The following is a 24,308-nucleotide window of genomic DNA, read 5'->3' on the forward strand; positions in this document are numbered from 1 at the left end:
AAACAATATCGTCGTATAGCCCTAATCTACCCTTTTGAAGTTTACAGCTTTAGCTAATGTGTTATCGGAAGGTTAGATGTAAAGTTGCTATCTTCTTAGTTAAGTGGGTTTGTCCCGGAATGTTTAGAAAGTGTCTTTACCCTGTTCCAGGTATCCATGTCTTTGATTCAATTGCATTTTTAAACTATATTGTTCCCTGTCGATTGGCGTTTCTAAATTCGGCTATGCACTAAGATTAGTAAAAAGAGTCATTCAAATCGATACTTTAGCCAAGAACTTATGTGATGACTTTTGTGAAACTCTGAAACGAACTTTTAGTAGTTAAAGTTTTAGAATATTTAGAAGAAATCCTAGCTCGTGCCTTCCTGTAGTAGAAACCAAATTTTTTCTTGCAGAGGCTTTTGGTTTTACCATAATCGAGACCTTATCCATTAGATTCGAAATCATGCAGTACATACCTAAGCTTGTGCTCAATTAGGCGAAAGAAATCTCTTTCTGTCCTATGTATTATAATGTAGGGGAAAAAACAGTATTCTTTGGCTCATAACGATCTGCTCACCTGAAATGTACCGCTACGAGATCCCTATGAGAATTGTTAAATATGAAAACGAACTCTTCCGTATTCAACTACAAATGAATAATTTTTTCGATAATAATAATTGTTTCTATTTCTAAAGTCTATACAATATACAATCGAATTCTAATAAACATAAAAAAGCCCAAAAAATTAACAAACATTAAATTTCATTAATACAAAATAATATAACCCTTATAACAAAGAAAATCTAGATTTAATCAACTTCTTCAACAGTTGGACCATCGTTAGATGGTTCTGGAGCACCACCAGCAGCACCTGGGAAACCACCTGGGGCAGCACCACCTGGAGCAGCACCAGCTTGGTAAGCCTTAGCCATGATTGGGTTAGCCTTACCTTCTAATTCCTTTTGCTTGTCAGCAAATTCTTCTTGGGTGGCAGTTTGGTTGGCATCTAACCATTCAATAGTTTCATCAGCAGCCTTGGTAACTTCTTCAACTTCAGAAGCTTCCAATTTAGACTTGAATTCTTCATCACCTAAAGAGGTCTTTAAGGAGTAAGCATAAGATTCTAAACCGTTCTTGGCTTGGATTCTAGCAGCTTCCTTTTCATCTTCTTCCTTATACTTTTCAGCTTCAGAAACCATCTTTTCGATTTCTTCCTTAGATAATCTACCCTTATCGTTGGTAATAGTAATCTTTTGAGACTTACCAGTACCCTTTTCTAAAGCAGAAACGTTTAAGATACCATTAGCATCAATATCGAAGGTAACTTCAATTTGAGGAACACCTCTTGGAGCTGGTGGAATACCAGATAATTCGAACTTACCTAATAAGTTGTTATCCTTAGTCTTGGCACGTTCACCTTCGTAAACTTGAATCAAGACACCTGGTTGGTTATCAGCATAAGTGGAGAAGGTTTCGGACTTCTTGGTTGGGATAGTAGAGTTTCTTGGAATTAACTTGGTCATGATACCACCAGCAGTTTCAATACCTAAAGATAATGGAGCAACATCTAATAATAATAAATCTTGGGTCTTAGAAGAAGTGTCACCAGATAAGATAGCAGCTTGGACAGCAGCACCGTAAGCAACAGCTTCATCTGGGTTAATAGATCTGTTTGGTTCCTTACCGTTGAAGAAGTCAGAGACTAATTTTTGAACCTTTGGAATTCTGGTAGAACCACCAACTAAGACGATTTCATCAACTTGAGACTTGTCAACCTTAGCATCTCTTAAGACCTTTTCAACTGGGTCTAAAGTGGATCTGAATAAATCTTGACATAATTCTTCGAATCTAGCTCTGGTGATAGAAGTGTAGAAGTCAATACCTTCGAATAAGGAATCAATTTCAATAGAAGTTTGAGCAGAAGATGATAAAGTTCTCTTGGCACGTTCACAAGCAGTTCTTAATCTTCTTAAAGCTCTTTGGTTGGTGGATAAGTCCTTCTTGTGCTTTCTCTTGAATTCAGCAACAAAGTGGTTGACTAATCTGTGATCGAAATCTTCACCACCCAAGTGAGTGTCACCAGCAGTAGACTTGACTTCGAAAATACCATCTTCAATAGATAATAAGGAAACATCGAAAGTACCACCACCTAAATCGAAGATCAAGACATTCTTTTCTTCTTCAGACTTCTTGTCTAAACCGTAAGCAATGGCAGCAGCAGTTGGTTCGTTAATAATTCTCATAACGTTTAAACCAGCAATTAAACCAGCATCCTTGGTAGCTTGTCTTTGGGAATCGTTGAAGTAAGCTGGGACAGTAACAACAGCATCAGTGACCTTGGAACCTAAGTAACCTTCAGCAGTTTCCTTCATCTTGGTTAAGATCATAGAAGAGATTTCTTCTGGAGTGAAGACTTTGGTTTCACCCTTGAATTCAACTTGAATTTGTGGCTTGCTAGCCTTGTCAACAACCTTGAATGGGAAGTGCTTGATATCACCTTGAACTTCAGCATCTTCGAACTTTCTACCGATTAAACGCTTAGCATCGAAAACGGTGTTAATTGGGTTCATAGCGGCTTGGTTCTTAGCAGCATCACCAATTAATCTTTCAGTGTCAGTGAAGGCAACGAAAGATGGAGTGGTTCTGTTACCTTGATCGTTAGCAATAATTTCAACACGATCGTTAGCGAAGTGGGCAACACAGGAGTAGGTAGTACCTAAATCAATACCAACGGCTTTAGACATTTTTCTATAGTAATAATATAAGGATTATTAAAGACAAGAGAAAGAGAAAGAGAAAGAAAAGAAGAAGAAGAATAAGTTTTCAAATTTTTCAACAAAGTGGAATTTTATATTCAATTTAAATCGTTTGAAAATTTTCCAATGAGAAGATTCGTTGACTTATTTTTTTTTTCTTTCTTTTTTGGGTGCGAAATTTGATTAGAAGCTGATGGAAGTTTTTAGAATCTTTAGAATCAAACAGAAAAAGAAATCGTGAAATTTTTTGATCCAGAAATGTCGCCATAGAAATTAAAATTTTTTGATCGTAAAAATGTCGTGATTTGGTTGCAAAAAAAAAGGGGACCATTTAATAATTTGAGCCCACTTATCCCAAATGGGAAGTGTAATTAAAATTATTTCATTCCATGCATTAATACAATACTCTAGCAATATACTATCTAAAAATAAGCATTAAAAAAATTACACGAACATGTACATTTATACACAACAAAAGAGATATAAAGAGAAGGAGCTTGTCGGATTAGTCGAATTCATTTAGGCCCTCGATAACTGCTTCTTTTAACAGTCGATATTGATTCTTAATTACAGGTGGGAGACTAAACTTTTTCTTCTTAGGAGGTGGTGGCTGCTTCTTTTTCTTTTCCTTCGTTTCCTCTTTTGATTCATTCGATTTCTCTGACTTCTTTTCTTTCTTTGGTTCGCTCTTAGTTTTTTCATTCAGCTTAGTTTCCAGCCCGTCCTCCTTTTTCTCTTTCTTCTTTTCTTCCTTCTTTTCTTCGGGGTTGGCTTCTTTCTTTTCTTCCTTTTTCTCTTCTGACCTTTCTTCTTTCTTTTCTTCTTTTTTCTCTTCTGACCTTTCTTCTTTGTTTTCTTCCTTTTTCTCTGCGGGTTTGTCTGCTTTCTTCTCTTCGGGTTTCGCCTCTTTCTTTTCTTCTTTCTTCTCTTCAGGTTTATCTTGTTTGGGATTTGCTTCTTTCTTATTCTCCTTATCGTCAGCTTTATTATCTTCCTTCTTGTCTCCTTTTTCTTCCATTTTATCGTGAGACTTTTCTCCTTTCTTCAGTTTTTTCTTTTCTAGATGATTCTCTGCAATAATAAGGGCTTCTATAAACTCTATACTCTTCCTTACATCCTTTAACAACTTGGTTTGCTTCTTCTTTTTCTTCTTACCTTTCCCTTCTGGTTTTTCCTCCTTTTTTTCTGCTTTCTTTTCATCCTTCTTTTCTTCTTTCTTTTCCTCTTTCTTTTCTTCCTTTTTCTCTTCTTTTGGGCCCTCTTTGTTGTCTTCCTTCTTCTCCTTCACCTCCTCTTTACTTTCTTTTGTTGTGTCTCCTTGTTATTCGGTCTTGATAGCCTCCTTTGTATAGTCATTAACTAGTTTCACCATGCCAATTACTTTAAACGCATGTTTGGTGTGACTCCACACTTTGTTGAGTATTGGATTTTCGATTAGCTTAACCAAAGATTCGACTGAGTTAGCCACTTGACTAACATATCCTCTTGTGAATGGAGAAACCTCATATCTTATCTTTAAGAATATGGTGTATACAATCACGGGGAAAATTGATCTTGGTCTAGCAGTAATCAATCTTAGAATCATCCAGAAATATGTTATCAATTCAATTCCACTGGCTAATTGAATTGATTTTGTATTGTTTTGATTTATGAATGCATTTATAAGTTTAGATACTACTGATTTATTGAACCCAAATAATGGCAACAAATATCCATTTATGTATGCTAATACATGAAAACTTGAAAATAAAATATATGGAATAATTGTTAGTAAAACATTTGGTCTAATTGACAACAATGATGCACCTAATACTAGATAATGAATATTATCATCTTTAATGAATGCTTTGAAATTAAAGCCATTTCTTTGTATTGTTTGAAACATCAAAATACCAAATGATTCAAGTACACTTATAAATAGAACCATATACCATATGAAATTCGTATATTCCATGACATTGAAATAAGTAAGGGTGAACAATAGTCCACTTAATAAAACTAGTAGGTTTCCTACAAACCAGGCAAATTGCAAACTCTATTCATCTTACAAGTTAGTAACTATCTTTGTGTTATCTTCCAACAATGAAAAAAAAAATTAGACGAGAGGTTGCATACCTTTAGAGTCTTGATCAACTCCTGTTGTAAATGCTTCTTGGGTGGATCTTTAGTATTGGAAGTCATTGTCTCAAGAAAGAGATCAAACTTACTTAGAGAATAAATGAAATTTATAAATCCCAAACTTAAGAAATTTAGGTTGCTTTAAATAACTTCGTAAATGGACTACTTTTTTCGATCTTTATTACACGAACTGGTGAAATGGGATGAGATAATAATAAATAATAATAAGCAACCAAGAAAATAATACTAATTGGACATGTGACTTTCGCTTGGCAAGTTGAACTAGGAGATTTGTTGAAATAAGCTTTCTGAGCGAACCCCCTACTTGTTGCCATCGCAATGTATACTTGATGAGGCTTTGACTAGAGAACTCTTAGAGTAGATATGATTATATTAGACATACGCAATCTTAAAGAAAACCCAGTAGTGGGCTATCTTTGACAAGCATAGACCATGTAAACTGTAGAAATAGACATGTTTGGCCCCATCAGATTAGGTTTCGTCAGTTTTAGAAGAGAATTTGCAACAAACATGCAACTAGCCGCAGGTTCTTTTTTTTTTGCAGCACTGCCTGATTTGTAAGGAACTTGGCAAAAGACTTTGTTTCAAAGAATGCTGTAACAGAAGAAATCTATAAAGCAATAAGGAGTTCAAGATAACTTACTTTCGATTTGTATCTAATTAATTATAATTAAAAAACTATTTGAAAAAGCTAACAATTTTGGGAATATATAAAAAACGAACTAAATATTAAACTAAAAAGAAGCATAGAATATTACTTACTCTTAACGTAAGAAACCTTTACGAGTCTTAGCTGGAACTGGAGTAGCTGCAGCAGGAGGATCTTGAGGTAAAGACTTTTGTTTTTCTAATTGAGCCTTTTTCTCTTCTAATAATTTAATTTGTTTAGTTAATTTATCTTTCATTTCTTTATGTCTGGCAAATAAATCAGCTTCAGATCTTTGCAATTTCTTCTCCTTTTCACTAACTTTTTGTTGGAAAACCATCTTCATTTCAGCTTCCATCTTGGCTAATTTAGCTTCATGTAAAGCTCTTTCTTCTTCTTGTCTAGCTGCTGGATCAAACTCTCTAAATACAGAATTATCTTGTTCAATTCCCATTCTTGATAATTTTTCAGTTCTATAATTTTCATAAAGTATATTTGCTGTAGTTTCTTTTAATTCTTCTAAAAAGTTTCTAATTAATAATTCACGTAATTTGACAAAATCATTATGATCTTCATTATCAACTTCAATAACACCCCATGGATATTGTCTACCTCTTACAGTTCTACCATCAATAGTTTGAACTTCCTTAGTGGATCCAACAACAGCAAATGGGAAACTATCTATGATTCTCCTGGTATTTTCAACTGATTCTTCATCTTCATCATCATATTCTCTTGGTTTGAAAATTTTAATCCCTTGATGTTCAATATCGGCTAATATTCTTTGTTTAAATTCATTAATTTCTTCATCGGTTAAAGTATCAGCTTTAGCAATCACAGGAATCAAATTAACTTTTTCATGAATCAATTTCATAAGAGCAATATCTAAAGCTCTTAATGAATGACCAGTTGGTTCGATGAAATAAAGGAAAGCATGAATTCTTTCATCAACAATTTGTAATCTATTGATTTTACATTCAGCTTCCAAATATGAATCAAATCTATTATTAATTTCATCCACAATTGGTTTCCAATAATCAGTATTATTAATAGACTCACCAAATCCAGGAGCAGTAATGACACTAACTTTCAATCTAACTCCATCTTCTTCAATATCAGCTTGAGTTGATTTGATTTTAACTGGAACTGCACCTTTTTCTAAATCTTGTTCTGATTCTTCAAGGTCAAGTTCATCATTCTTATGATTAAGTATTTCACGACTGAAAAGAGTGTTGATTAAGGTTGTTTTACCTAATCCACTTTCTCCAATGGCCATTATATTAAAAGTGAAACCTCTTCTAACTGATTTTCTATGCCATTGTTTTGGTAAATTGGCAAATCCAACAAATCCATTCAATGCTTTCTTGACAATCTTGATTTCTGGATTTGCGAGTGAGATTGGAGATTGTGCTGGTTGTTCAAAGGAAGTCATCGTTTGCTATTTTCTCTTTCTTCTTGTTAATTTATAAGCGGCTGGCGATAATTTGAAACGTTAAACTTTTAAGGCAATTTCAGTTTTTTTGAAAATGGTATAATAAAATGAATCAATTAATTATTAAGACAAACTGTAAAAATTGGATTGATTCTATTTCCGTTATTTTTGAATAATTGTCAATTAAAAATTAACTTAACTTAATACTTCTGACTGACAAAAAAAGGTCTGATGATTCTTTTATTAAAAAAATTGATTTGTTGTTTTTTGTTGTTGAATTTTAATCTCTCTACTTTTTTTTTTTTGGTCCTTACTTTCTGTCTGTCTGTGCTGTCTGACTTTATTATTGAAAAATTCAAATTGATTTCGTCTCGGAATGTTTGAATGAAGAAAAAATAAATTTATTTTTAATGTTTTACAAGCCATTATAAAATTAAAACAAAGGAAATTTAAATCAATTGTACCGCGACACGAATTTTTATCACGTGAATGTCACATTCAAATCATGTGATTGGTAAGTACACGCAACTTGGAAATACTCTAGAATATGCTATGAAGTGGTAATATGAGAAATGAAATATCAAATGAAAGTATTTAACTAGTTAATTTTGTATCACTCTATGGTCTATAGTGCATTTTACACTTTTTAAAAGGTACAACCTTTGTAATTATTGTATTTTTCATTTTTAAGAAAATCCCATTAAATTTTGGTATTTTTTTTGGCAAAATAATTGCAGCCAAGGGGGTTGATGCAAATGGACAGAGAGAAATAACTGATGCTGAGTTTGTTACTATTATATCTACATTATATACATATATGGGGTGATCGCATTAAGTAAAGAAACTTGTTTATTAAAATTACATAAAAAGTACTGTTATTTTACTTCCTTGTCTTCAACTTTTCTTAATTGTTCCAATAAAAACTCTAAACCCAACTTTGCAAATTCAGTCATATTCTTAGATCTATCAACAGATCCAGTATTCTTCCAAGTTGAGACTTCTCCATCTGGACCTGATAATCCAATATATACAGTTCCTACTGACTGACTCTTATCATCAGATTCTGTCTTTCCCTTAGTATCTTCCTTATCATCATCACCATTCAGTATATGTAAATCATTGGAAGGTCCAGCATATCCAGTTTCTGATAACACATACGTAGAACCCAATTCATATTTCGCCGTTCTTGCCAATTTTAATGCGACCTGTTGTGAAGGTCCCATATAATTTGAAATTTCTTCTTCTGACCATCCTGATAATTTCAATCGTTGCTTCAAGGAATAGACCAATTTCCCACCAATATAGAAATTACTTGCACCTGGAACTGACACTATATATGCTGAGATTAAACCTCCACATGCTGCTTCTGATATTGCTAATGTTTGATTTCTTGATCTTAATATTTCTGCAATTTCTTGTACTATTTTTGAAACATCTTCAGGTGGAAATGACATCGTTTAAGTTTATTTATTACTTTCTATTAGTCTTACAGTCTAAGATATTCAACGTAGTCTTCAATTGAAGAAAAAGGTGATGTCTAGGTTTTCTCTCATACCCGTTTTTTCGGTTTTAATAAATTTGACAATGGAGAAAAAGAGTGGTCGTGTACTACTACAAAAAAAAGAGATTTCCAGATTGTCAATTTTTTTTCAAGCTCTTTGGTGGAGGTGGTGGCAATCTTCTTCAGAACAGTGTCAATCAACAAATCTAACACATCAACCTTCCCTATCTAATATCCATCCCAATTGACATCTGACAAACATTATATAAAACATAAATATTTACAATGGCTGCATCCAAATCAATAAAATTTCATGCTGGAAAAGTCCAATATGATGAAGAAACTAATCGTTGTTTGCCATTAGCACATAGAGGAGTAATTTCAATTAAACCAAGTGCAGATGAACCAGATTTCTTAGACTTCACGTGGACTGCTAAACAAGATTCAACTCAAGCTACTCCTGGAAATATAGAAAGAGACGAATTGTTATTTATACCTGGTGATGTAACTGTAAAACATATAGAATCATGTAAAACTGGTAGAGTCATTGCATTTACATTTTCAAGTTCTGGTGCTAAATATTTATATTGGATTCAAGATGTAGGTGATATTGATCAATTGGATAAATTAACTGAAAAAGATAAAAAGATAATTCAGGATATTAAAGAAATCATAACTCCAAATGAAGAGGAAGAAGATGAGGAAGAAGAAGAAGAAACTCCAACTGATGATACAGATGTTAGAATTGAAGATGCTTCTCAAGCGTAAGTAATTATATAATAGAAAGAGAACGCTTTTTTTGTACTTTTAATTCTTAAAAAAATTTAATGCATCGGCTTTGCAATGGAATATAGACATATCAGAATAATTGTAGAAGAAAAGCGATCAGGGTATACGGGATAATACTAACTTTGTTAAGTGTAGCTCCCACTAATGTACCAAAACCCGAAATAAAATTACCAATTAGTACAATTTCTTCAGTTTTAGATTTACTGCTTATTGATTCTCATCTTGATAAATTGTCTCTTGATGAATTGAAGAGTTTATATAGTGAATATCTTCCTTCATCTATATCATCAAATCCAACCAAGGCTCAAATCATGGATATTATTCGTAGTGGATTCTATGCTCAATCAGAACAAAAATTAAGTGAACTGTTATCTGAGGGAAGTGGAGCTGGTTATTTGCTTGCACAAAGTTTGAAGTACGAATATAAAGGAGAAGGAATTGATGGATTTTTGAATGGTATTAGAGAATTGGCCAAAAAGGAAAAGAAAGAGGAAGAAGAACAACAACAAAAAGAAGATCATGATGAGGTAATGAAAGATTAAGCGCAATTATTGCGCAACATGCAAGCGAATAGCAACCAAAGAAAATTTCAACCTTTTTCAATTCTATATATATATTTCATCTATGTATAAATTCGAATTTTACAGAACTGCATGTTTATATCTTTCTAATAGTTATTCTTATTTGTTAAACTACACAACCATGGATGAAAATAAAGTAGAAATAATGACGCAACCAAGGACCGATGTCCTAGAACCAAATGTTACCGGAGCTGCAAAACAAAAATTGCGAAATTTAGTAGAGCACGACTTGAACGAAAATGAACCAACTCCCACACCTCCAACTAACAAACAGAAAGATATCTTAGCAAGGTATGAAAATGCCAAAAAAGCAGACTCATCTGAGAATGCAACATCACCAAGGGAGAGTCAGACCGAAGTTGAAGAAGTAACGCATGGTAAAATCCCATTAGATAGTCAATTCTCCACCAAGGAGATAAAGAAACTTATTGATGTAGCCAAAAACTCAGGAATGTTGGAAGAGGAACTAGAAGTAAAAATAGTTGATAGTACTCCAATTGCAGAAAGAGTTGTCATTGAAAGTAAACCGAAAAGTGATGATGATGACTCTTCCGAGGACCACGAAGAAAAAGAAGAACGCAAGTAAATAGATTTCTGAATAATGGGTCACCAAGGGCTAGAGACCCCTCTACCTACATTTATGTAAATAGGGAACCTTTAATCACAGCCATTATTTTCATTTTAGGTTTTTTTTTCCCTTTTAAACGGTATCGATTTATAGACTAAAATATATAAATTGATACTGACCCTCTGATACATATAGGGCATAACGTTATCTAGAAATGGCAATAACTTTTAATAGGCAGTTTAGTGCATGACAGAAACATCGTAAGTAGTGTGAGAGTCCAGACCAGCAGAGCTGGGTTGTAAATTCACTAAAAACCATTGGTACGAGGTGGCTGCTTTGGGGGTGGGGGATGAGGCATTTTTTTTACTCATATCAATTAGGAAAGCTATACAATTATAAAAACTATACAGAAAAACCTGCTCCCATTGAGTAAACTCAAAGGAGGTTGTTATTGGTTGATTATTTAGTGTGTTAGGGTGAGTTTACGCCTTGGATAGAGCTGGCTGGAGATGAATTTGGAAGCTTGTTGTTGTTTAACGGTGTGTGGGGGTCGGTTGAAAAATTTCACCCTTATAATTGCAAATTTTAGTGTTAAGCCATGCGCAGATAAAATGAGACAATTGGTAGACAACGTTTTTTTTTCCCTCATAAAAACAAGGCTGCCTTTAAATTTACAGAACAATAGCTAAAGATTCCCATAATAATTATTTATTCAAAAGGTATAAAAAATAAGAGATTTATCACGTTGAATGACCACTGCCACCCCCTTAACCTTTACTTAACTTTAGTACCCTAATAGATAGACAAGCAATAATCAACAGTACATCCCGCTTTCTTCAAACTTTCTTTTAAGAAACTTATATAGAGAGTTTTTTTTTTACAACCAACTTGTCAATTGAATAGAAAGAGAGAATAACAAAAAAATGGATCTACCTCAACGTAATAATATACGACCAAATAAATATACTGGTCTTACATTGTATATTCTATTAGTACTAGGATTCTTAATATTTAGTCTAACAGGTTACTTATACACGCTTCCACCAACAGGTCCAGATGCACCTGGATGTAGGCAAGCATGGATGTCTCCATCATATGCACGAATAAAAGGATTTGATGAATCACATACTAAATTTGCATCGAAATATTCCTTATATTTATATCGTGAACAATGGAAAGATAAAATCCCAGATGAAAAGAATGGATTTGATTTATTGGATGGAATTCCGGTATTATTTATCCCTGGGAATGCTGGTAGTTATAGACAAGTTAGATCAATTGCTTCAGAATGTACAAATTTATATCATGGAGAATTTGAAAAATATCATGATATAAATCCAAAATTTAGAAATTTGGATGTTTTCACCGCTGATTTTAATGAAGATTTCACGGCTTTTCATGGTAGAACCATATTGGATCAAGCTGAATATCTTAATGAAGCTGTTAGGTTTATAATTGATTTATATTCCCAGAATGAACATCCAGCAAAATCAGTCATAATTATTGGTCATTCTATGGGTGGAATTGTATCTAGAGTAATGGTTACCTTACCCAATTATCTTGAAGGTTCTATAAATACCATTCTTACATTATCATCACCTCATGCCGCTGCGCCATTGACTTTTGATGGTGATATACTAAAGATTTATTCAGCAATTGATAGATTCTGGTTTGATGGATTTGACCCTCATTCAACTAGTGATTATGCTAAATTAGCTCATGACAGATTGAAAAATATTTCTTTGATTTCGATAACTGGTGGTGAATTGGATTCAACATTGCCTGCAGATTATACTACGCTTAGTTTTTTGGTTCCACCTACTAATGGATTTACGACATTTACAACTGGGATTCCATTAGTTTGGTCTCCAATTGATCATTTGGCTATTGTATGGTGTGCTCAATTAAGAAGAAGAATTGCTGAAAGTTTACTTGAAGTTGTGGATTATGACCTGCCATATAAGACAATTCCATTGCAGCAGAGAATGAAAGTATTTCGGAAACAATTCTTAACTGGGTTTGAAGATTATTCAAGTCAAGATTTTGTGGGATTAACTGGTGGAGATAATAATGTTATTAATCTTAAAATTGATTCACAGCAGTTGAATTATATCGGAAAAGAAAATTCAATTGTCATTGGTAAAGAAAATCAGTCTATACGGAAATTCAATTTATTCTCCTTAGAAAAAGAAGAAAATCAAACATTTTCCCTTATTTCATCACAAAAATTATCAAAAAAAGTTGACTTCAATTCCGAGAAAGGTCCATTAGTATTACTTTGTTCCAAATTTGGTGGCGAGGAATACGTGGATGCAATTGCAATGGATGATTTGACCGACCAACAAACAACTGAATTCAATGCTATGAAATGTGTCGATATATCAGTCGACTCCACGGTAGTTCCTTGCTCAACTAGAGATACTGATTCACTTGCAGATTCCTCATTAGGTGGAAATAAATCTCCGTTTTATAGTCTAGAATTGAATTCGACAATTTTGAACAAGTATGACCACTTGTTAATTGTCCAAAAACCAATCTCCACCGACAGAGATTTCTTAATGGCACAATTAAATGAAGAATCAACCACAAAGTTCAACATTAAAGGTAATCTATTCACCCTATTTACTTCCAGTGGTTCAGAATCTTTACCTTCCGATAGACCATTATCAGTGACAATAGATATTCCAGGAGCTTGGAATAGTATCTTTGTATATAAACTAAAACTCAACGGACTCAGTATTGAAGGAGATCATTTCACTAGTTTTATCCGTCAATATAGTGATGAACCATATGAAACCAAATGGTATATAAATTTAGATAAATCCCAAGAATTATCACTTAGCATGCATGGAATTGCACCATTTATTCCATATAGATTGAAAACAAATTATGGAATGAAGATTCAATTATGGACAGATATAAGTAGTCTTACTCATGAGACTACTACCGATATTGAAATTTCTATTGATTGGATAAGAAGTTTGAGATTATTGGTTTTGAGATATAGAATATCGATCATTTCGATGATTGTCCTGATTGTGGCACTTGTTTTATTGATACAATTTAGACTTTATGTGAATGGGAAATTTCCATCGTTTATTAATATATTATGTTTGGTTAATCAGAAGGCATGGTGGTTGATTGGGTTGGCTTTGATTATACTTAATCCGGTGGTTAAGATACACGGAGTACAAATGATTTTGAATTTACTTGATCCGGTTGTGGTTCAAGATTCTAATGAGATAAATTTGAGTATACATTCGAATTATAAATTGAACGGGTTTTACTTGGGATTAGATGAAGAATTTTCAATCGTGGGGATAGTCTTGTATTTAGTTGCTAATTTCATTATCATTATGACTTATTTTATGATATTGACGATATGCACTATTGTTAGATCAGTTACTGATAGGTTTTTCATACGACATGCAAGTAAAGCTAGAAAATCATCAGTTGATAATAATAGTACTGATTCATTGTCAGAGAAATCAAAAGCGGAACCAATTGCCACCCCCAATTATCGTAGAATAATTGCTACAATTCTTTTAATTGGGGCAATACCAATCTACATTCCATATCAGTTTGTATTTACAGTTTGTTGTTTTGTACAAATCATAAATGTGATTAAATGTTGGCATTTGCAACAAGTTTTCAATTTACAAGTATCATTGTTAATATTAATGTTATGGATTCTTCCTATAAATGTCCCTATAATCATTGTATTTATCCATAATCAGGCAGTTAATTGGAAGACTCCATTTAGTTCTCATCATAATTTACTATCAATTATTCCAATTTTTGTATTTGTCTTGAGAAATAATTTTAAGAAAATACCAAAAATCAAACTAAAATATATCAATGTTTTACAATGGTATTTAATATATGTTATTGGTTATTCATTGATATATGGTGGTCGTCATACTTATTGGTTACATCATTTGTTTAATTTGCTTTGTTGTATTTTGATAATCATGTTTTATGATACTAAAGAAGAAGAAGAATCCGGGGAGAAAAGTAGCCGTTCATGATTGCAAAAAAAAATGCGTTTCCCCATAAGCTGTATTTAGCATGTAATTTTATAGAATGTAATTGTTAGCAAGAGATATATAGAGAGATAGCCAATATTCTACAAAGTAAACCTTCATCAAATTAATAATTTTTTTTAATTTATTAATGAAAACTAATGTACACACTTTTCAACCAACATTATATAATATAAAACAAATGAAGAAAATAATAATAATAATAATAATATTTAAGAAATGAATTATTTAAGGTTTGCCTTATCCCATTTAGTTTGAAGCAGAAGAGTATTTGGTAACAGCTCTAGTACCTTCAGAAACAGCATGTTTAGCTAATTCACCTGGTAAGATTAATCTAACAGCAGTTTGGATTTCTCTAGCAGAAATAGTAGATTTCTTATTATAAGCAGCTAATTTAGAAGCTTCAGAAGCAATTCTTTCAAAGATATCATTAACAAAGGAGTTCATAATGGACATAGCCTTTTGTGAAATACCAGTATCTGGATGGGTTTGTTTTAAAACCTTGTAGATGTATGAAGAATAAGTTTCCTTTCTAGCTTTAGTTCTCTTTTTAGCACCTTCAGTAGAAGCAGTCTTTTTAGCAGCTGGTTTCTTTTCAGCAGGAGCTTTGGAAGCAGGTTTCTTTTCAGCTTTAGGTGGGGCCATTGTTAATTATTAAAATAGTAAAATATATATAGATATTTGTATAAGGAAAGTAAAAAGAAGAAAGAAAGAAGAACAGAAAAAATTTGTTTGACTTAATCGTAAGTGGATTCTTTGATTTATTTATATTTCTCTCAAATGCGAAAAAAGGGGGAAGCATACTTTTCTGTTGTGGTTTGGTAAGAGAGAGAGATTCGCGCTCACCGTTTTGATATGATCTAATTTTTTCTTTCTCCCTCTCTCCAGTTCTAGTTCTCGCAGTACGTTTGTTTTGTTTTTTTCTCTTCCCTCTCTTGCAGGAGAGTGGCGATTTTTTTTTGTTATGATTTTTCTTCTCTCTGTCTCTCTCCCGTTCCACTCGCCGAGCACTTCTCTCTCTAACCTCAGGCTCATCTTCATTCAAAACTTAAATATTCAAATAGCAATCTTAATCTGAATCAGATTACGATACTCAATTGAATTCCTACACTAGGCTACATCTCTCTCCTGTTACTTTGAAAGGCACCCAATTGATGATAGAAGTCTTTTATTAACCCAGCTTCACATAGATTAGAGATTCTAGTTGCCAGTATGGTTGCAAATATCTCTATTGTTTTGATCAAGGAACACGTCAGACTATAAATTACACCCGGAAGTGAGTAAAACTTGGAATGATCTCCTCTCGAAGTTAATTTGAGAATGACGCAGTAAATTTCAGTACAGAAGATCTTCGCACAAAATCAAGGGATATTATTTTTTTTTCGCGCGTGACTGCGAAATCAAAACAAATCCTCGCTTTTGCCTCTCTCTCTGTGAATTCTTTCCTTACAGATTATTGTGTGGAGTGAGGGAGAGAGATTGTATTTTTTACCCGCAATCAATTTTATAAATACATCAAGGAATTCCATAAAAACATAAACTTAAAAAATTTCTTTCTTTCTTTCTTTCTTCTTCTTCTTGCTTATCAATAAATCTATATTTTATAAAATTATATTAAATTAACAATGTCTGGTGGTAAAGGTAAAGCCGGTTCTTCCGAAAAAGCTTCAACTTCAAGATCTGCTAAAGCAGGTTTAACTTTCCCAGTTGGTAGAGTTCATAGATTATTAAGAAAAGGTAACTACGCTCAAAGAATTGGTTCTGGTGCTCCAGTCTACTTAACTTCTGTTTTAGAATATTTAGCTGCTGAAATCTTAGAATTAGCCGGTAATGCTGCTAGAGATAACAAGAAATCCAGAATTATTCCAAGACATTTACAATTAGCCATTAGAAATGATGAAGAATTAAACAAATTATTAGGTCATGTTACCATTGCTCAAGGTGGTGTCTTACCAAACATTCACCAATCCTTATTACCAGCTAAGAAACCAAAGGCAGGTAAGGCTTCTCAAGAATTATAAATTCAATAATTTTGCTTTATTTGTATTTTTAAAACATTTTGGGAGGATCAAAAACTGTATTTTATTTGAATGTCTTTTATTTCTTTAATTATTAAATGATTCTACTTTTAGGGTCAGAGTGTATATTATATTATTATTATAGTTCTTTTTTTGTTATATATAAATGGTAGTTTAATGGAATTAACATTTTCTATTGGAAAAATATTGTGTAGACTGGGTGCGGTTCCGTAGTAAAATATATTCCCAAATGGAATTTTCTCCCACCGTCGTGCGAGTGCCTGGTACGGACGAGATACTGAAAAAAAATCCAACCATAAACTCAACTCACCTCATCAATACCATTAGCAAGATCAATACAAATAAACATGGAAAAGTTCTCATCTTGGAGAGATAAAGCAACTGGGATATCCCCATTCATGCCAAATCAATTCCCATTAGTACAAGAAAAATCTCCAATCAAAAAATGGACAAAAATAATTCTTAAATCACCAATATTTGTCCTCAAATTCCCATTCTTTTTACTTATATCCTTATTATATTCAATCTTAGGACTTCCAATATTATTGAAATTCATCATTAGATTCTTATTTGGATTTAATCGAATTGATTTTTCCGTGGATGGAGTTAAGAAATCTCAAACGGATAAATTGAACAGTTTTAAACCTCATCCAAATGATATAATTGTTGCTAATTATATAAGTCCACTTGATGGTTATTTCTTTGCTATGTTGAGCAATTACTCTAAGATTGTTATATTGGTGCCGGATAAGAAGGGGGACTTGTATCAACATACTCCAAGATCATTATTTAATCATTGTTTTACTTATGACATTGGGAAACAACCATTAGTTGAAGATTTATCAACCCTAAAGGATAAAATTGTGTTTTTATTATTAGAAGGTACTCCATCTAATAATAAATCAGTATTACCATTTATAAAATTGAATTCAAGATATAAATTTGATGAAAATTTTAAAATTAAATCATTAATTTTGAAAATTATACCAAATTATTTTACATTACCAATTGGCTATATTGGAAAATTTCAATATTTATTTCAATTATTAACAAATTTATCAAAAAATAGCTTAATTAGATTCAAAATTTATAAATATTATAATTTTGATTTAACTGAAATTAGATGTTCTTATGAATTGAATTCACTTAGTTTAATTAATCAAGATTTGAATTTAGATTCCAAAGAAAAGTTTATAAATTACTATTTTGATCATTCTGTTAATAAGACGAAGAAGAATGTTTAAAAGGATTATTAATTATGACATTTTAATGCATTAATATATACGGTATAAGTATGGTTAGGAATATATGACCTTGGGAGAGTATGTGTATATCGACGAAGTATGTATATCTAAACAATAAATATAAGTTAATGACGGAAAGCTATTTGACGGGGTTGATATGACAAGAGTTCGTAGTACAAGGCAGTGCACACTGAGATTACTATCCATCTTTGCAACACACCTAGGTTAGTGTAATTTAACCCAAAAATGGTTAATTTTTTGCAACCAGTGTTTTCACTTGTTTCAGTTCTGAGTCTATTAGACAGGGAGACTAGTCAAGATAGTCTATAGTTCTCAATTACCTGATGCGAAGGGTGAAGTCTCTGAATGTGCCTGTAGATAGATAAGGATTCCCGAATGTTATCATACGTGGTTGTTGTATACTGACAGGCTCTATTAGTTGCTGAACCAGACCTGTGATATACTTGTAACATTCTATCTACGAGGACTTCTTTCTCTGTCTTCCCTACCTGATTTATGCCTATCAGAAGATCCTTCCTTATCGTACCTGTGCGATCGGGACGACCTTTCTTTATCTGATCCATGCCTGTGTGAAGAGGAGCGATGTTCTTTATCTGACCTATGCCTATGTGAAGAAGATCGGTGTCTCTCCGATCTATGACTTCTATGTGTATGTTCATCCTTACGACTATCTTTTGACCTTTCCTTGGATAGGAAATCTTCCATTGGATCCCTAAACTCATCATCATCATCTTTTGGCTTATCTTTCTTACTCAAGAATTCTTCCATTGGATCTTTAAATTCATCATCGTCATTCACACTACCACCTGCCTCAATCAATTTTATTTCCCCTTCCTTTTCGTTGTCCTCATTTTCAATTCTCTTATCTTCTCCAATTTGTTTCTTTATTTCTTCATAATCAATCAAATAATCATCTTCATTCTCCCCTTGATGTAATTTATAATAATTATGATCAACTCTTAAAAATCTATCACCTAATTTAATACCATTAAAATTATCAATTGCCAAAATACAACTTTTAAAATTTGAATATTTTAAAAATCCAAATCCTCGATGATTACCAGTTTCTTTATCTTTAATTAAATTAATATGTGTTGGTATTCCATACTGACTAAATATGATAATTAAATCTTTTGATGTTAAATTAAATGGTATATTTCCTATGTATAAATAATTTGTATCTCGATAATCATAATGCCAAGATGATTTGTATGAAGTGTTTGAATTTAATTCTTTTTGGTTGATTTGATTAATCTTTTGTATTGAATTCATTTGCTTCTGTCTTTCTTTCTTACTTCCTGTTTTGACTTGATACTGATAAAGTGAGTGAGTGAGTGAGTAAAAAAATAATTGTGCGCAAGAAGGTTCCAGAGAAGAGATGAGATGGAGATTTTTTTTTCCTCTCTATAATTTTTTTTTTCAATATTATGCTTGATTTCTTTCTCTTAGCAAGGAATACAACTATACACAACGATGGCTAAGACAAATAAGAAAGCTCCTGTTGTTGTAGAGAAGAACAACAAGGTAGATAAAACTGCTGGTTCCAAAAAGAGAAAACCAGTTGAAGAAGAGGTAGACGAAGATGACGAATCAGATGAAGAATTCCAAGTCGATGGATTATTAGATGCCAGTGAAGAAGACGAGGAAGAAGAAGTAGAAGGCGATTCTGAAGATAACGAAGATGAGGAAGCCGACTCTGAAGACGAATTAAACAAACTTTTAGGAGAAGAAGAAGATCCAAGCGATTACGATTCCGATGACTTTTCCGATGAACCAAAAGATGATGAAGTATCAGGAATAAATATCAAATCATTATCTGTCCAAGATCCAGAAAAACAAGATATTCATACTCTTTATTCAGATGGGAAACCAAGAATTATAAAACCGGAAATTAATCCTGTTTATGATAGTGATGATAGTGATGCTGAAAATTTCAATACCATTGGAAATGTTCCACTTTCAGCCTATGATGAAATGCCTCATATCGGTTATGACATCAATGGTAAAAGAATCATGAGACCTGCTAAGGGATCAGCATTAGATCAATTGTTAGAATCTATTGATTTGCCTGAAGGTTGGACTGGTTTATTGGATCAAAATACTGGTACTTCTTTGAAATTAACTGATGAAGAATTAGAATTAATTAGAAAGATTCAACAACAAGAAAATACTGATGAGAATATTAATCCATATGAACCACTATTGGAATGGTTTACTAAGGATGTTGAAGTTATGCCATTAACTGCCGTACCTGAACCAAAGAGAAGATTCGTACCTTCTAAACATGAAGCTAAGAGAGTTATGAAGATTGTTAGGGCAATTAGAGAAGGTAGAATTATTCCACCTGATCAAGTTAAACAAAAAATTGAAGAAGATCAAAAGAATTTCGATTTATGGAATGATGAAGTTGAAGTGCCAGATCATGTTATGACTTTAAGAGCACCAAAATTACCTCCACCTACCAATGAAGAAAGTTATAATCCTCCAGAAGAATATTTATTAACTGAAGAAGAAAAGAAAAGATGGCTAAATGAAGATCCACAAGATAGAGAAAGAAATTTCTTACCTCAGAAATATTCTTCATTAAGGCAAGTTCCAGGATATCAAGAATCAGTTCGTGAAAGATTTGAAAGATCTTTGGATTTATATCTTGCCCCAAGAGTTCGTCATAATAAATTAAACATTGATCCTGATAGTTTGATTCCTGAATTACCTTCTCCTAAGGATTTAAGACCATTCCCTATCCGTTGTTCTACTATTTATCAAGGACATACCGATAAGATCAGAACTATTTCTATTGATCCACAAGGGTTATGGTTAGCCACTGGGTCTGATGACGGTAGTGTAAGAGTATGGGAAATTTTAACTGGTAGACAAGTTTTCAAGGCACAATTAATAAATAAAGAAATTAATACTGATGATCATATTGAAAGTTTAGAATGGCATCCCGATTCAAATACTGGTATTTTGGCAGTTTGTGTTGGTGAACATATTTATTTGATTGTTCCACCAGTATTTGGATTTGATATCGAAAATATAGGTAAATTAAGAATTGAATCTGGTTGGGGTTATGATACTTTTGGAAACAAGAGGAAAGATCTTAAAGTCACAAATGAGGACGATGAAGATGCCGAAGAAGAAGATGATGAAGAAGAAGAAGAAAAGGCAACAAGCAATGAAAAGAAGAAAGAAGTTTCCAAATGGTTCCCACCAAATGCTGAACAAGCAGCCATGGGAATTTCAGCCATTATTCAATGTCGTAAAACCATCAAAAAGATCTCATGGCATAGAAAGGGTGATTACTTTGTTACTGTATCTCCCGATAGTAAGAATACTGCTGTTTTAATTCATCAATTATCTAAACATTTATCACAATCTCCATTCAAGAAGTCAAAGGGTATTATAATGGATGCAAAATTCCATCCATTTAAACCACAATTATTTGTTGCTTCTCAACGTCAAATTAGAATCTATGATTTAGCTGCACAAGTATTAATCAAGAAATTGATGCCAGGGGTTAGATTATTATCTACTATTGATATTCATCCTCGTGGTGATAATTTATTAGCTTCTTCATATGATAAGAGAGTCTTATGGCATGATTTAGATTTAAGTGCAACTCCATATAAAACATTAAGATATCATGAAAAAGCAGTCAGATCCATCAAATTCCATAAGGGTACATTACCATTATTTGCATCTGCTTCTGATGATGGTAATATTCATATTTTCCATGGAACTGTATATGATGATTTAATGACTAATCCATTATTGGTTCCATTAAAGAAATTGACTGGACATAAGATTATTAATCAAATTGGTATATTGGATTTAGTTTGGCATCCAAAAGAAGCTTGGTTGTTTAGTGCTGGTGCTGATGGTACTGCACGTCTTTGGACTACATAAGTTTATAGAATAAAATCAAACATGTATATTATTAAATAAGACGTATTCTTGTTCTTGATAACCGAAGCTCTAAAAGTAATTATCGACCTCTATAAAAGAGTAATTTCTATGTGGGTGGAGAAGACGCGTTTGTCACCCACTTCTATATCCTAGGGAAAGCAATAAAGCTTATTAATTGGTGATTGTGATAAGTCACCTCATATTTATCATCTTCATTTCCTTGAAATAAATACTTAAATAGTAATTTGATATTATCAACCATTCCAAGATTATCTTCATGAATTATCCATTCCCAATCTTTCCAATCTAAAATTCCTTCTTTATCAAATACCAAAGGAGTTCTATAATTTTCATATTGTTCTAATGATATATCAACAGTATATAAATATAATCCACCATAATCTATCAAATCTCCATCTTTATCATTTGATACTTTCCAAGTTAAAATTCCTCTAGATTGGAAATTGTTTAAGAATAATCCTGTTTCTTCATTTGTTTCACGAATTATACAATCTAATGGAGATTCCCCGGGGATTAATTTACCACCTACTCCATTCCATTTTCCCATCCAAGGAGCCTTATTTCTATTTAATAAAAGAACCTTATTGTTTTCTTTACATCGAATAAATCCAAGAGTATATCCTAATTTGGTTGATGATGTCATACTTAACTTATTGCTAAGATCTAATGTATAAAAAAAGGGATGCGGTTGCGCAAAAACGCGTCTGGTTATACTCTTTTTTCTCTTTTCTTGATTCTCTTATGAAACTAATTGAATATATTTACACATTTAAATAATTCATCAAATTCCATAATTGAATTTGGTTTTAAATTCAGATTTTTTTGTTTACCATAATTTGTTATAATTTGATTATTTTCTAATTCATTTATATCACTTTGATTTTTAAATAATTTATAATCTTTATTAAAAAAGAATAGGATCAAAGCAGATTTCTTTAACTGATTTAATCTATCATTTTTTGTTAATTGTAAATTATATATGAAAAATGTAAATATCATTAATTTAGTCAGTTCATATTCATCTAAATGTCCAAATCCAGTTCCAATACCAGGTATAATTAAATTGGTAAGTCGGTCATGTGACTTATCGATTTCATGTAATAAATTCCAAAGTGAATCAAATACATTTGTTACTTGATGAATTGGTTCAGGTACTACCATTGTTGGTAATTGAATGATTTCTACCAAATTCCAATTCTTATATGCCAAAGTATCTTGATATTTATATTCTTTATCATTTTCAAATAATGATTCTAACTCAATCTTATGAATTGAATTGGGTGTCAAATATCCATGATGTTTACGTAATTGTTGATCCTGAATAATATTCTCAAGATACTTATAATTTGTAATATTCGTACCTAATAATAATCCTTGTAATAAATATCTGTCGAATCCTCCTCCCATATAACATAATGAATTGGTAGGGGTAACTATTGATGTCCTTCCCTTAAATTGAACATCAGCAAACATTGTTTCAATTGAGCGATTAAAGAAAAGATATTGATATGCATTATGTGTTTTCAAATTGTGAGTATTTATTATTTGCATAAGATGTTGATAGTGTCGTTGCCAACATTTAACTATCAAGGGATTACTATCTACAAAAATCAATGCGTGCATTCCGAGCGAGTGTAATGGTGTCTTTTGCTGGTCGAGGGGAAAAGGATTAATGAATATGATTCGAGGCTTTATATGTGAATATGCCGGAGGAGATTTATCAGGTGATAATTTCAAATCTCTTGATAAAATGAAAATGTTGGTGAATCAATTTCTCGGTGGGAAGTGATGAGGAACGACGGACGGGGGGTAAAAATGTTACACAAGCGGAAAAATTGATTTGTCACAAAATCAAAAACTTGAAGGATAAGGGTTCTTCCTAGAGCTCTCCATTTACAGCAAGTAGATTAATGAAATGAGGGAAGCAATATGTAGTCGAAAGTTTTGGAGGTTTTCCACCCCAGTTTGAACCGGGCAGGGGTAGCAGCACCAGTGTATTGAATGTCAAGGTTAAAAAAAACTGAAAACAAGACATTACTTCATAGTTTACGACAATTGGCACAATTCTCGTGTTAAAACCCAACCACGAAGTAACAATAGAGGAATACAGATAGCTACAAGCAATTCATACCTTTATCCTTCTAGAAAATCACCAGCTACCCCGGAGATTTCAGATAATTGCTAAGAGAAAATATCTCGGACTAAATACAATTGCATCCTTTTTTAGCAACCGCATCATTGTGCAGGAACGAAATATGGGGTAATAGTCAGAAGAACAAGATTTGAAGCTCTTGGTAAAATATACTACCAAAGTTGAATGAGATGGCTCTGGCCAAGTTGACACCATGATTGACTTATCGGTGTAACATCGTCCGAAGTCAATTATTTTGCATGTGCTAAATAAAAAAAATTTGACCTTCCTTCACGCTGTCAGATCAGATAAATTTTCAGTCAACTTTGAAGTCCGATGTCTGAACCAAATCACAGACATATAGCAGTTTATAAAATTGTTCTTTAGTTTCCATAAGATTGTATTTGTTGCAATTTAAGAAAGACTAAAAGTTAATAGTCAAATTCGACTAAAACCTTAGATGTTTATGACCAATTAAAATAGAGCTGAACCCGTGGTAGGTATTAAAA

At 32.6% G+C, this 24,308-nt stretch overlaps 13 protein-coding genes across 13 annotated transcripts; 6 read left to right on the top strand and 7 right to left on the bottom strand. All coding sequences in view use genetic code 12, as the record gives it.

The window, feature by feature from the left end:
- Window positions 1-791: 791 nt before the first annotated feature.
- Window positions 792-2,726, bottom strand: SSA2 (Hsp70 family chaperone; the record flags this gene model as incomplete). Its single annotated transcript, XM_049409200.1, has 1 exon — window positions 792-2,726. The coding sequence occupies one exon, from the start codon at window positions 2,724-2,726 to the stop codon at window positions 792-794; it is 1,935 nt and encodes a 644-aa protein (XP_049261505.1).
- A 517-nt stretch (window positions 2,727-3,243) lies between these two features.
- On the bottom strand, window positions 3,244-4,919 carry J8A68_005165 (nucleoporin; the record flags this gene model as incomplete). The annotated part of the gene is made up of 3 exons (XM_049409201.1): window positions 3,244-4,040; window positions 4,212-4,773; window positions 4,854-4,919. 3 exons carry the CDS (start codon window positions 4,917-4,919, stop codon window positions 3,244-3,246), a joined length of 1,425 nt encoding a protein of 474 aa, XP_049261506.1.
- A 722-nt stretch (window positions 4,920-5,641) lies between these two features.
- CDC3 (septin) lies at window positions 5,642-6,955 on the bottom strand (the record flags this gene model as incomplete). The annotated part of the gene is made up of 1 exon (XM_049409202.1): window positions 5,642-6,955. One exon carries the CDS (start codon window positions 6,953-6,955, stop codon window positions 5,642-5,644), a length of 1,314 nt encoding a protein of 437 aa, XP_049261507.1.
- Window positions 6,956-7,830: 875 nt separating this feature from the next.
- Window positions 7,831-8,409, bottom strand: J8A68_005167 (uncharacterized protein; the record flags this gene model as incomplete). The annotated part of the gene is made up of 1 exon (XM_049409203.1): window positions 7,831-8,409. The coding sequence occupies one exon, from the start codon at window positions 8,407-8,409 to the stop codon at window positions 7,831-7,833; it is 579 nt and encodes a 192-aa protein (XP_049261508.1).
- A 332-nt stretch (window positions 8,410-8,741) lies between these two features.
- Window positions 8,742-9,787, top strand: J8A68_005168 (proteasome regulatory particle lid subunit; the record flags this gene model as incomplete). The annotated part of the gene is made up of 2 exons (XM_049409204.1): window positions 8,742-9,220; window positions 9,376-9,787. 2 exons carry the CDS (start codon window positions 8,742-8,744, stop codon window positions 9,785-9,787), a joined length of 891 nt encoding a protein of 296 aa, XP_049261509.1.
- A 160-nt stretch (window positions 9,788-9,947) lies between these two features.
- J8A68_005169 (uncharacterized protein) lies at window positions 9,948-10,412 on the top strand (the record flags this gene model as incomplete). The annotated part of the gene is made up of 1 exon (XM_049409205.1): window positions 9,948-10,412. The coding sequence occupies one exon, from the start codon at window positions 9,948-9,950 to the stop codon at window positions 10,410-10,412; it is 465 nt and encodes a 154-aa protein (XP_049261510.1).
- A 905-nt stretch (window positions 10,413-11,317) lies between these two features.
- On the top strand, window positions 11,318-14,422 carry J8A68_005170 (uncharacterized protein; the record flags this gene model as incomplete). The annotated part of the gene is made up of 1 exon (XM_049409206.1): window positions 11,318-14,422. One exon carries the CDS (start codon window positions 11,318-11,320, stop codon window positions 14,420-14,422), a length of 3,105 nt encoding a protein of 1,034 aa, XP_049261511.1.
- Window positions 14,423-14,686: 264 nt separating this feature from the next.
- J8A68_005171 (uncharacterized protein) lies at window positions 14,687-15,082 on the bottom strand (the record flags this gene model as incomplete). The annotated part of the gene is made up of 1 exon (XM_049409207.1): window positions 14,687-15,082. One exon carries the CDS (start codon window positions 15,080-15,082, stop codon window positions 14,687-14,689), a length of 396 nt encoding a protein of 131 aa, XP_049261512.1.
- A 980-nt stretch (window positions 15,083-16,062) lies between these two features.
- On the top strand, window positions 16,063-16,458 carry HTA2 (histone H2A; the record flags this gene model as incomplete). The annotated part of the gene is made up of 1 exon (XM_049409209.1): window positions 16,063-16,458. One exon carries the CDS (start codon window positions 16,063-16,065, stop codon window positions 16,456-16,458), a length of 396 nt encoding a protein of 131 aa, XP_049261513.1.
- A 365-nt stretch (window positions 16,459-16,823) lies between these two features.
- On the top strand, window positions 16,824-17,720 carry J8A68_005173 (lysophosphatidic acid acyltransferase; the record flags this gene model as incomplete). Its single annotated transcript, XM_049409210.1, has 1 exon — window positions 16,824-17,720. The coding sequence occupies one exon, from the start codon at window positions 16,824-16,826 to the stop codon at window positions 17,718-17,720; it is 897 nt and encodes a 298-aa protein (XP_049261514.1).
- Window positions 17,721-18,194: 474 nt separating this feature from the next.
- J8A68_005174 (U2 snRNP complex subunit) lies at window positions 18,195-19,013 on the bottom strand (the record flags this gene model as incomplete). The annotated part of the gene is made up of 1 exon (XM_049409211.1): window positions 18,195-19,013. The coding sequence occupies one exon, from the start codon at window positions 19,011-19,013 to the stop codon at window positions 18,195-18,197; it is 819 nt and encodes a 272-aa protein (XP_049261515.1).
- Window positions 19,014-19,214: 201 nt separating this feature from the next.
- Window positions 19,215-21,647, top strand: ERB1 (Erb1p; the record flags this gene model as incomplete). The annotated part of the gene is made up of 1 exon (XM_049409212.1): window positions 19,215-21,647. The coding sequence occupies one exon, from the start codon at window positions 19,215-19,217 to the stop codon at window positions 21,645-21,647; it is 2,433 nt and encodes an 810-aa protein (XP_049261516.1).
- Window positions 21,648-21,789: 142 nt separating this feature from the next.
- Window positions 21,790-23,219, bottom strand: J8A68_005176 (uncharacterized protein; the record flags this gene model as incomplete). The annotated part of the gene is made up of 2 exons (XM_049409213.1): window positions 21,790-22,331; window positions 22,436-23,219. 2 exons carry the CDS (start codon window positions 23,217-23,219, stop codon window positions 21,790-21,792), a joined length of 1,326 nt encoding a protein of 441 aa, XP_049261517.1.
- Between the last annotated feature and the right edge of the window lie 1,089 nt (window positions 23,220-24,308).

This window comes from Hemisphaericaspora subhashii (assembly GCF_019202705.1).
Source record: "Hemisphaericaspora subhashii strain CBS 10753 chromosome Unknown scaffold39, whole genome shotgun sequence".
Classification (NCBI taxonomy): Eukaryota; Fungi; Ascomycota; class Pichiomycetes; order Serinales; family Debaryomycetaceae; genus Hemisphaericaspora; species Hemisphaericaspora subhashii.